The sequence below is a fragment of the Arvicola amphibius genome, chromosome 13 (genome assembly GCF_903992535.2).
Source record: "Arvicola amphibius chromosome 13, mArvAmp1.2, whole genome shotgun sequence".
Lineage (NCBI taxonomy): Eukaryota > Metazoa > Chordata > Mammalia > Rodentia > Cricetidae > Arvicola > Arvicola amphibius.
The window spans coordinates 64986439-64999165 of record NC_052059.1 but is presented as its reverse complement, the minus strand read 5'-3'; the positions used below and the strand labels follow the sequence as shown (position 1 = coordinate 64999165).

Below are 12727 nucleotides of genomic sequence, written 5' to 3'. Positions count from 1 at the left end.
GTTACTTCTTAAATTGTTCCACACAACAGAAGCAGAAGAAACACTGCCAAACTTTCTACGAGACTACAGTTACCCTGACACCTAAACCATACAAAGACACAACTAAGAGAGAATCACAGACCAATCTCCCTTATGAACATTGATGGAAAAATACTCAACAAAATACTGCCAAACCAAATCCAAGAACACATCATAAACATCAGCCACCATGACCAAGCAGGCTTCATCCTAGAGATGCAGGGGTAGTTCAACATAACGAAAATCTGTCAACATAATCCACCACATAAACAAAGAAAGAAAAAAGGCCACATGATTATATCATTCGATGCTGAAAAAGCCTTCAACAAAAACCAACACCCCTTCATGATAAAAGTCTTGAAGAAATCAGGGATACAAGGAACATTCCTAAACATAACAAAGGCCAATTTAAAGCAAGCTGACTGCCAACATCAAACTAAATGGAGAGAAAATCAAAGCAATTCCATTAAAATCAGGAGTAAGAAAAGGCTGTCCACTCTCTTCATATATATCCAATATAGTACTTGAAGTCCTAGCTAGAGAAATATGACAGCAAAAGGAGATTAAGGGGATACAAATTGGAAAGGAAGAAGCCAAACTTTCGCTATTTGCTGATGATACGATAGTATACACAAGTGACCCCAAAAATTCTACCAGGGAACTCCTACAGCTGATAAACACCTTCAGTCAGTGACAGGATACAAGATTAACTAAAAAAAATCACTAGCCTTCCTTTATACAGATGATAAACGGGCTGGAAAAGGAATCAGAGAAACATCACCCTTCACAATAGCCACAAATAACAAAATATCTTGGGGTAACGCTAACCAAACAAGTGAAAGACCTGTATGACAAGAATTTAAACCTTTAAAGAACAAAATTGAAGAAGATATCAGAAAATGGAAAGATCTCCCATGCTCATGGATAGGTAGGATTAACATAATAAAAATGGCAATCTTACCAAAAGCAATCTATAGATTCAATGCAATGCCCATCAAAATCCCAGCACAATTCTTCACAGACCTCAAAAGAACAATACTAAATTTCATACGGAGAAACAAAAACCCAGGAGAGCCAAAACAACCCTATACAATAAAGGAGGTATCTCTATTCCTGACTTCAACCGCTATCATAGAGCTACAGGAATGAAAACAGCTTGGTATTGGCATAAAATTAGACAGGAAGACCAATGGAATCGAATCGAAGATCCTGATATTAACCCACACACATATGAACACCTGATTTTCGACAAAGAAGCTAAACATATAAAATGGAAAAAAGAAAGCATCTTAAACAAATGGTGCTGGCATAATTGGATGTCAACCTGTAGAAGAATGAAAATAGATCCATATCTATCACCATGCACAAAACTCAAGTCCAAATGGATCAAAGACCTCAACATAAAGCTATTTACATTGAACCTCATAGAAGACAAAGTGGGAAGCAGCCTTGAATGCATTGGCAGAGGAGAACACTTCCTGAATATAACACCAATAGCACAGACACTGAGAGAAACAATTAATGAATGGGACCTCCTGAACTGAGAAGCTTCTGTAAAGCAAAGGACATGGTCAACAACACAAAATGACAGCCTACAGAATGGGAAAAGATCTTCACCAACTCCACATCTGACAGAGGGCTGATCTCCAAAATATACAAAGAACTCAAGAAACTAGATACCAAACTACCAAATAATCCAGTTTAAAAAAAAAAGGGGGGGGGGGAGTACAAATCGAAACAAAGAATTCTCAACAGAAGAATCTCAAATGATCAAAAGACACTTAGGAAATGCTCAACATCCTTAGTCATCAGGGAAATGCAAATCCAAACAACTCTAAGATACCATCTTACACCTGTCAGAATGGCTAAAATCAAAAACACTATAGCATATTCTGGAGAGGATATGGAATAAGGGGAATGCTCCTCCCTTGCTGGTGGGAGTGCAAACTTGTACAGCTACTGTGGAAATCAGAAAATTAGGAAGCAATCTACCTTAAGAGCCAGCAGTACCACTCTTGGGCATATACCCAAAGGAGGCACAATCACACCACAAGGACATTTGCTCAACTATGTTCGTAGAACATTATCCACAATAGCCAGAACCTGGGAACAACCTAGATGCTCCTCAACTGAAGAATGGATAAGGAAAATGTGGTATATTTACACAATGAGTACATCTTTAAATTTGCAGGCAAATAGACAGGACTAGAAAAACTATCCCGTGTGAGGTAACCCAGACCCAGAAAGAAAAATAAAGTATGTACTCACTCATAGGAGGATACCAGACATAAACCAAAGGATAACCAGCCTACATCCACAACCGAGAGAAGCTAGAACCCTTTTCCAGAAACAGATGAAGCAGATGCAGAGATCCACAGCTACTACTGGGCCCCCAGGTAGAGAGAGGGATGAGTGATCATACGAACAATGGGGTCAAGATTATGATGTCCCCATCCCACAGAATCAGCTGACCCGATCTAGTGGGAGATCACTGACTCCAGACTGACAACTGGGAGCCTGCATAGAGCCGGACTAGGCCCCCTGAACAGGTGGCAATGGTGTGGCTTGGGGCAGTATAAGGAGCCACTGGCAGTGGGACCAGGATCTAACTCTAATGCATGGACTGACTTGTGGAGCCCATTCTCTATGGAGAGGCATCTTGCTCAGCCTAGGCACTGGGAGGGGGGCTCCTAGGTCCTGCCTCTACAGGTGATGGGACAGACTTAGTTGACTTCCCAGGGGAGGCCTTACCTCTGAGGAGTGGATGGGGGGCAGGGAGAGCCGGAGGAGAGAAGGGCGGGGGAACTGGGATTGGTATGTAAAAAAATAAATAAAACTTAAAAAAAAAGAAAACAGTTCAAAAAACAGAAAGAAAGAAAACAGAAGCGATGCTATATTAAAGTACTAGATCATTTGGTAAAGTCTGAAGGACAAACAGGAATATATATTTTCAACTTTTACGATTAGAAGTCACACACCATTAAAGGGGACAAAAGACAAATAAAATTTCCTGTCAAATATAAACCATCTGCTTTTCAAAATAAAGCTATGTCTCCCTTCTTTTTTCTTGATTACTAAATGCATACTAATCATAAAGAAACAGAACCAACAAATCTTACCTCCAACACTAAACCAACAAACCAACCAACCAACCAACCAACCAACCAACCAACCAACCAACCAACCAGACAGCTGGGCAGCCTATAACTTTCAAACTTCCTTGAAAGCCTGAGCCAGCAGGATCATCTGTACCACATGTGTCCAGTTCCAGGACATAAGATGCCCTCTTCTGGCTCCGTGGGCACCCATCTGCTATAGAGATATACGCATGTAAAACCCACACACACAAAAAAATGGAAATAAATCTCGAAAAGAGGAAAAAAAACCAACAAAAGTGCAAAGCAGTAGTTCGTTGGCAAAGGGTTTAGTGTGGCACCAGACCTGAGTCTGGGAGCCGGGGCTCCTGTAAAGGGCTGTGTGCTGGCACCCATCTGCAGCCAGCGCTGGATCCCACGGTCAGAGACTGCACCTCAGACAGCACAGCGAGGGGAACTGAGGAAGTCATCGCATGTGCACAGCCTACACACAGCCCTCACCCACGGCTCCATTGCCAATTTGATACTTCGGCATCTGTTTATACTAGTTTTTGTTTATTAACAAACACACTATATTTTAGAGTCATGGTCTTCTTTGACCTTTTCTTGTTCTTTATAAAGTATATCACTGTGTCTCTTACCCCCAGCAACTCTTGTGACTGGCTTTCTTGTGGCAGACGGGACTGCTCGGGCCACCTGCTTTGTCCTCTGAGTAGCGGCTGATCCGGTCATTTTCCCTGACAGCACCATAGACTGTACAGCTGGGAAAAATAATCTTAATCAGATGTTTTTTGTCATTCATAAATTATTTCCGTGGCAGCACCAAGTTCATCATCATTGCTAATATTCCTACCTTTTTTCTCTTTGTCCGATATATTCTTTTCAGAAGTCTGTTTTTGGCCAAATCGTGCTGCTTGAAGGGTGTTCCTATTGTCAATCTGTGAAGAATTAGGTACTTTGTTATTTAACTGCGTAATAATTCAAAATACATTTGTGTGTATTTGTGTGTGTGTGTGTGTGTGCGTGCAGGTTTTTGAGACGGGGTTTCTCTGTGTAACAGCCCTAGCTTTCCTGAAACTAGCTAGCTCTTGTAGCTCTTGTAGACCACCAGGCTGGCCTTGAATTCCCAGAGATCACCTACCTCCGCCTCCCGAGTGCTGGGATAAAAGGCATGTGCCACCACCACCCGGTCAAAACACATTTTTAACTTGTAAGGTGATCTCAAAAGAATCAGCAGTTCAACACCAGCCTCAACCAATAGGAGAGTCTGGGCTATAAAAAAGTCTCTCTCAAAAAAAAAAAAAAAAAAAAAAACACACACACACACACACACAAAACAAAAAACACAGCCAGGAAGGCATGCTCACACTCGCCTTTAATCACAGCACACAGAAAACAGACCTCAGAGATGTCTCTGGGGTCAAGGCCATATGTTCACTTGAGAATTCTGACAACACTAACATTAATTGTGGTTTTCTTTCCCCGAGATGAGGCCTTCTTGTGTTGCCTAAGCTCGCAAGCTAACTCCCTGCCTCAGCCTCAAAATGAGCCATGAATAGTGAGTGAGTGGCTGGTACACCATGGTCTATTTTGCTCAGCAGTATAGAGCATGCCTAACCTGTACAGGTCCCTGGCTTCTGTGATTCCCAACATTGCTAGGGGAAAAGAAAAAAAGCAACAAATTACAACAGCAAAGGAATCCGTGAATCTTACATTTACATTTCTCCTAGGCAGGAAGCTTTTTCCTGGGGTTCCCTCACTTCCTCAAGACTACACCCCACAAGTAAGCATCACAGGAAGGTTTTCCTGGACTGCTCCAACTAAAATGTTACTCAATGCCTATTCCTTCTGCCATCTCCCTTTGTACGGACTATATGTACCACTTTTCTTTCTAGGCCTACAGTGAGCTCCATAAAGCTCAGGATTTTGTTTGGTACTGTAAGTATCCCAGAGGCTAGAGAAGTCAGACAAACATGGGCAGTGAGTCCAATATGCTAAAAGCATAAAACCTAGCTTCATATTTAATTCTCTCTTGATTGTTGCTGTGTTTAGAGACCAGAAATGTGTCTCCCCCCACTAGGCTTCCCTCATTCTGAGCTGATTTTATGCAGATAGCATGGAGTGCAGAGTAACAACATAGTGCACACACAGCAGCATAAAGATGGAGCTGGGGTGGACCACACTAAGAGGGGTTCATAAAGATGGAGCTGGGACGGACCACACTAAGAGGGGTTCATAAAGATGGAGCTGGGACGGACCACACTAAGAGGGGTTCATAAAGATGGAGCTGGGACGGACCACACTAAGAGGGGTTCATAAAGATGGAGCTGGGGTGGACCACACTAAGGTGTTCATAAAGATGGAGTTGGGGTGGGCCACACTAAGGTGTTCATAAAGATGGAGCTGGGACGGACCACGCTAAGAGGAGTTCATAAAGATGGAGCTGGGATAGATTACATTAAGAGCTGTTCATAAAGATGGAGCTGGGGTGGACCACACTAAGAGCTGCTCATGTAAACACTACTGTTTGTGAGTGTGACTTTTCTTGGCATCTAGCCAGAAACTGCTCTACGTTACCACTAATTTTCACACTTTCACTCAGGTGACTAAATCACCACGTTTGCATCTGATTTTAGGTTTAAAATGGAATTACAAACTTTTGAAGGGCTGGAGATGGCTCAGCAGTTAAGAGCACTGCCTACTCTTTCAAAAGTCCACAGTTCAATTCCCACAAGCCACATTTGGCTCATAACCATCTGTAATGAGATCTGGTGTCCTCTTCTGGCATGCAAGCATGCATGCAGGCAAAACACTGTATACATAAGAAGCAAATTTTAAAAAAAGAAAAAAACACCTTTTGAGGGGAAAACAGACAGTACGCTATTTTGGTACCTTAATGTGTTCCATATGATCTTTGGCCTTTGATCTTGTAATCCGCCCGGTGTATGGAAAAGCCTTTTAAACAGTCAAAAAAAGGTGAATTAAGCAAACAAAGATTGGCAAAATTAATTACATGTCTCAGTTTAAAATCTAAACTTTTAAGTAGCTATTTTTTAGTTCCAGAGTTAAAGGAATTGTTTGTTTTAAGTTAAAATAATAAGCGTACCTTTTCCGGCTCAGCTTTCACGTTCCTGTTGTCTGTGACAAGGAAGCCGGGGGCGTCAGGTCTGTAGAGACCCACTTTAAATACTCCTCTCTTAGCTTTCTCTCGCTGTTCTTTCAATTTTTGAAGCTGTTTTTCTTCTTTGTATTTTTGAAGGAGTTGTTTCCGCTGATCACTCAGAACCATTTTCTCTGACTCTAAGGGGAGGAGGGTACCAAACAACAGCCCATAAAATATTTAGACAAAATATTACAAAACGATTTTGGTTGTTTTGCGTCTTTTTTCCTTTTTTTTTTTTTTTTTGAGATAGGGATCCTCTTTGGGTAGCCTTTGCTGTTCTATAGACTAGGCTGGCCTTGAACTCAGAGATCCACCTGCCTCTGCTTCCCCAAGTGCTGGGATTAAAGGCGTGTGCCACCACCTCCTGGCAAGAAATGCTTTAAATCCTGTCCTGTTAATTCCTCAACACTGTAAAACAAGTCTTTTCAAACTTTAATTATTTTGAAAATTATATTCATTGCTCATTAAAAAAAATTGATGCACTGATTACGTCAGGCTGAATCAGTCAAAGAACTTTAGAATGGGCCATTTGCTCTGCCTTTTCCTACATGCAACAAGCCTGAAAAATTCCGTTAACTTCTGACAACTGCCTACAACTGATCACTTGAGAGATAGAAGCAAGAAAAATGCAGGGTCTTGACTAGCCTGGCATCAGCAATGCCAGGCCAGACAGCGCTATCTATTGAGACCTGGTCTCTAAAAACAGAAGGTTCTTTTGGGAGTCTATATAGTTAGCAGAAAAGTACTTGCTTAACTGCCTAGCACAGGTGAGTTCAATCCCTAATCACCCTGCAAACCAAACCAAACCAAACCATTCTTTGGGAGGGCTGTCCCTGCCGCACAAAGCCTTCCTCACAAAGCCTTCCTCACGTTTGAACAAAGCAGCTCTAGCTTCACTTGCTGTCCCTCCTTCACAAGCTTAGTGACTTTTAGTCTAAGAAGACTCACACCTTGGTCATTTCTCTGAATTTCATTCTCCTTATCATGACCCCTCCCATGCAAATTTTATAAGCTTTTCTGTGAACTGTCTCTTGCATTAATTAGGTTCTTAGGCCCAGCCCAAGGCTACCTAAGAAGAGGGCCCTTGATGGGCTCTTGTTTTGCTTAGTTCAAGTTTTTCACTTATTCCTAACCATGTTTTTTCTAGAGCAGAAATTACATCTCAGGGTTTTATTTGACTCAAGTTCGACCTTTGAAGCAATACTGTATCCTAGATGAGACTTCCATTCTCTTTTGAACCCATTCCTATCTGGCTTTCCTTCACCCGCCCCCTTTTGAGCCAGGGTCTCTCTGTATATAGCCCTCATGGCTCTAATAGCCCCTGCTTCCTGGGACCTGGGACTAAAGACGTGAGCCACTACGCAAGGTCCCTCGGCTGCTTTCTAAAGATCATCCTTCCTTACATACCTAATAGGCATCATAACTTCAGCATGTCAACAGTGGACTGTATTTATATATTTGCACATACATATACATACATGCATGTGTATGTAATAAATGAAAGACTATCAATTTGGGGGTGGGGCATAGGAAGGATAGGAAGAATGGTACCTCAGAGTTGGAGGGAGGAAAGGGAAAATGAGGTAATTCTACTTTAAAATGTATTTATCAAAAAGGAAAAGGAAAAACTTAACATGCCTAAAATTGTACTCTTAATTTTTTAAAAAGATTTATTTATTATGTATCCTGTGTTCTGCCTGCACACTAGAAGGCAGCACAGATCTCATTACAGATGACTGTGAGCCACCATGTGGGTGCTGGGAATTGAACTCAGGACCTCTGGAAGAGCAGCAGGTGCTACTAACCCCTGAGCCACCCCTCCAGCCCTTTTCTAACACTACTGTTGTCTTCTACAATATTCCCTGCATATTTTCGCTGTGATCAGACCACACAAAAGAAGCCTCCCTTTCAAACCCTGATCCTCGGCCTTCTCCATTTCCTGACACTCAGTAAACAGGCTGCTATTTTCTCTCTCCAAACACACTACCAGGCCTGCTCCTTTCTTCAAGCATGCACTATTCACCTCAGGTCAGAAGAAACAAAAACTTGAGTGTTTTGTCCAGTTCCTGTCCCTCACATTTCTTCAGAATCACAAAAACGATAAATCTGGAAGAGAACCAGACGTGGTGGCAGTTCCAGTACCGCCCTTTACAAAACCAGGCTCAAACACCTGAAGAATTATAAAACCCCACCTCTAGGGGCCAGGAAGACAGCTCAGCAACTGAAGCGCTGGCCGAGCAAGACTAACGTGAGCCCGCTCTATGGACCCACAGCATCCACCAATGGAGAAGAACAGCGCCACAGAGCTGTCCTCTGACCTCCACACTCTTGACGGAGACCGCGTGTACTCCCACGTACCTCCCATGTGCCACTCCTCCAAGAAATGCTAAAAAAATTAGACAAACACACAAAACCTTCTAGGACCTTCTCTCATTCACCGCTCACCTTTGCTCTGCATCACCGCCATTGAGTTTCTACCACTTGCTATAGAAACAAAGCCGGACTCCAGACTCCTACCTAGAGACAGGTCACACTCGCTTCTCCTCCTCCAGCCCTACAACATCCTCCAGGACTCTGTTTTTATCTCTTCTGAGAATACCCCTTCTTGTTTACTCAGTTCTCTCTGTCCTCATGGCCCCAACCATTCCGGGCTGATGTAAGAATCATCTCTGTTCTCTTCTCTAGGAGAAGTACTTCTATTTCAAGCTTCTCACCGAGTTATTCAGAATGATTTTCCTTTGACCAGTGGAGTTCTTTAATTTTTTCCTCCCAGACATTAAACCAACTTTCCCTTTGCTTTTAGTGTTTATCTGATGTGTGTGTGTGTGTATGTGTGTATGCTCACATGAAAGCCTAAGCATACATACGTATGTGCACCGCATGCATGCAGGAGCCTGTGGAAATCGGAAGAGGGGTCAGATCCCACAGAGCTGGAGTTGCAGATGGTTCTGAGCCACCATGTCAGGAACTGTTGAGACATTTCTCCAGACCGACTTTGACTTCCTCTGAAAAGTACTTAAAATTATGAAAGGTCTTTACTTACTCGTTTTGGTAGTGGCCTTTTCTGGAGCGAGGCTTTGAGACAATTCAGGTATATTAACAAGATCTCTACCTTCCAGTGGAACGTTGACATCTCTCAAGCCGAAATACCTGTTTCGCTCATACACCTTGTGTCTGTTTTCTTTCTGAGATATTGACTTCCTGTGAGCAATGCTAGTTCGAATCATTTCAGTGCTTAAGTCTTTCCGAAGCCGATTGGCAAAATGGGATAAAGGCATCCTGTCAAAAAGGAGAATCAGACACCAACTTAAATGGATTTTCATTTTATTATTTAAAAAAATAAAATAAAATCTGAGACCAGGTTGTAGTGGCTGGTTCACCCTTTTAATTCCATCACTTGGGAGACTCAAGCAAGCAGATCATTGTGAGTTTGACATTCTGGGCTAAAGAGTAAGAGCCTCTCTCAAAGACCAAAACTAATTAATTAATAAAAACAATCATGATTTCTGTCCATTTCTTATACCACTTTGTACTCCCTTGAAATAAAAATGTTAAAACACATACCAGAATAAAAATGAGTAAATATGAACGTAGAACATTATCAGAGACCTATTACGTTACCAGGGCCTATTTGGGGTTTCCGAATAGGAAACTGCTCAACAGATTAAAATGAAGCAGAGAAAAGCTATACTCTCAAATACAGACAAGAGGCTCCATGTAAAGTGGAGGCAGAGAAAGACAAGAGCTGTGTCATAGAACAACTTCCTTAATCTTCCTCTGGTAAAGAACCCGTGCCTTTCTTCTCAATTCAAGGAGCAAAAGTGGTCCACAGGAGATGGCTCAATCCACTGAGTACCTGCCACACAACCACGAAGACCTCCGCTCATCTCCAGCACATGAGAGGCGGGCACAGCAACACGTGCCTGCAATTCCAGTGCTGCGCTGGGCAGAGCCAGGCACTTCATTTACCCAAAGCCCTTCTGCCAGGCAGCCTAACTGAATCAATGAGCTCCAGCTTTGATGAGAAAGTCTGACTCAAGAAAATTTAGGAAGAGAGCTGTCTTAGGGTTTCTACTGTGCAACAAAACACCATGACCCAAAACAAGGGTTTGTTTGGCTTACACTGCTCTCGGCATTGTGATCCTCCAAGCTCCCACAGATAGCCTTAGCTCTCAACATGCAATGGCTTCTCTAGCCCTAAGTTAAAATCTTTCCACAATCCTCCCCAGAACATGGTCAGGTCTGTCACAGCAATACCCCACTACGCTAGCACCAACTTGCCTTGGTGAAAATTTCTATTGCTGCAACAAACACCATAACAAAAAGCAAGCTGGGAAGGAAAGGATTTATTTGGCTTACACTTCCAGATCACAGCCCAGCTCTCCCCATCAATCACTAATTAAGAAAACGCCTTACAGCCAGATTGTATGAAGGCATTTTCTCAATTGAGGTTCCCTTCTTTCAGATAACTCATTTGTGTGTCAAAGTGACGTAAGACTAGCCAGACAAGAGCCATAGAGCACGATGCCTGCCGTTGACTTCTGGCCTCCACAGCATGTGCACACACACACACACACACACACACACACACACACACACAATCCTAGCATAGGAATTGGGGGGCTGACACAGAAGGCTCAGTGCAGTTCAAAGCCAGACTGGGCTACCGCGTGAAGCCCGCTCACACTCTTATTCCAGTAATATGCACTGTGATGAATACACGCTCTCATGATCTCAGCACCTGGCTAAAGCCAGTCTATAAAAGACCGTGAAATCACAAAACCAAAATCCAGCACTTGGGAGCTGACTCATAGTCTTAGCTCCACAGGGTGTTCAAGGCTGCTGGGAGCTACATGAGACCTTGTTTTAATCCTCTCCCCACCAAAACACAAACAAATGAAGAAAAAAAAGGAAATTACTAGAGAAAGAATTTAAGCAAAACTTGGTAACAAAGTTAACCTCATCAGTCTGCCCCATTATCGTTGTCCATCTTAGAAACAATCCTTTGTAAAGGCCTTTTCCTAGAAAGATAGCTTTTGTTTGTTTATGTTTTTGGGGGGAGGGAGTGGGGGGGGGGAGACAAGGCTTCTCTGTGTAGCCCTGGCTGTCTGGGACTCGCTCTGTAGACCAGGCTGTCCTGGAACTCACAGAGATGGGCCTTCCTCTGGTCTCCCGTGTGCTGGAATTAAAGGCGTGTGGCAGCACCACCAGACTAGAAAGATCTCTGATAATGTATTCAGCAAAACACAGAAAGACAGTAAGGACCACAATAATTCCAAAAGTATTTGTATTCTAGTTTGTGTTCTGTTGTTAGGATTCCACACTGACTAAAAGATACTTAGGAGAGGAGAGGTTTAAGTGGCTGACAGGCCAGTGGGGGGAAATGAAAGTAGGAACCTAGCGGCAAGACCTGAAGAGACCAGAGACCATAGAGGAACCCTAGCAGTGATTAAAGCAGCTGACCGATAACAGCCGCTACCTTCTAGCTTTACGGTGATGAGCAAAGGTGGCTCTCACGTCGGCCCTTGCAAGCGCTCTCACCCTCCCCTCCCCCCCCCCCCCCCCCCGGTATTTTAAAACACCGTTAAGTTTTGGCTTTTCTTTTAGATTTTCAACTTAATAACCACAGGTGGTAACGAATGACCTCAGTGGTAACGAATGAGTCCTCAGGAAAAGCAGAGGCCGCTGTCACTTCTGGGATCTTTTGAGAGCTTACAGGCCAGGTAGATTCTTATCTCTAATACTTTCGTTAATGCTTTAGGGCAATATACTACATTTTTCTCATGCCGCTTTTTAAATTTTTCGAAGACTTCTTTTTATTTATGTGTATGTGTGTGCGTCTGAGCGTGGGTCCCTGCCTATTAATGTCCAAAAGAGCGTGTCGGATCTCCTGGCTACAGGGAGCTGTGAGCTGGCTAATGTGGGGTGCTGGGAAGCGAACCTCTGCAAAAACACAAGTGCTCCTAACTGCTGTGCCATCTCTCTAGACCAGGTCTCATGGAGCCCAGGCCATCCCCAATGGTGTGCAGCCAAGGAGTACCCTGAACGCTCGATCTTTCTTACCTGACGCAGTTTCTGGACACAGCCCCCAACAAACAGGCAACAAAGACTTCCGCAGCTCCGCAGACGGAACTCCTCGAGCCTGCCCCGAACTGAAACTTCCCGCGGCCGGCCGCCGATTGGACGGACTCCTGCCAACACTTCCGGAAGCTCCCGCCCCTTCCCCTCGGACGAGGCTTGCGATAGGCTGGTTCTGGGCGACTTTTGAATTGTTTGGAAGGCGAAGGATTGGGAGGGGAGGGCGATGAGGGAGGCGGTAAACAGGGGAGCATCTGCACGGCTGGGATGGGAGGGCGAGGCTGGCGGGGAGCGTTTCTGCTCTCCGCTCCAGGTCGTTTTCTCATCTTTCATTTTTTAAAAGAATTATTTTCTTTTTAAAATCTTTCTTTTC

The 12727-nt window shown here is 43.5% G+C and overlaps 1 protein-coding gene across 2 annotated transcripts in view; it reads right to left on the bottom strand.

The window, feature by feature from the left end:
* The window catches only part of Dlgap5 (DLG associated protein 5), a 37843-nt gene extending 25420 nt beyond the window's left edge, over positions 1-12423 (bottom strand). For both annotated transcript variants that reach the window (XM_038310290.1, XM_038310291.1), the window contains exons 1-6: positions 12340-12423; positions 9320-9555; positions 6220-6413; positions 6006-6068; positions 3967-4051; positions 3755-3874 (exon numbers count right to left, since the gene is read on the bottom strand). In XM_038310290.1, coding sequence (XP_038166218.1) covers positions 3755-3874; positions 3967-4051; positions 6006-6068; positions 6220-6413; positions 9320-9554 — 697 coding nt within the window. In that variant the 5' untranslated portion in view covers position 9555; positions 12340-12423. The remainder of the gene's footprint in view (positions 1-3754; positions 3875-3966; positions 4052-6005; positions 6069-6219; positions 6414-9319; positions 9556-12339) is intronic.
* Positions 12424-12727: the final 304 nt, after the last annotated feature.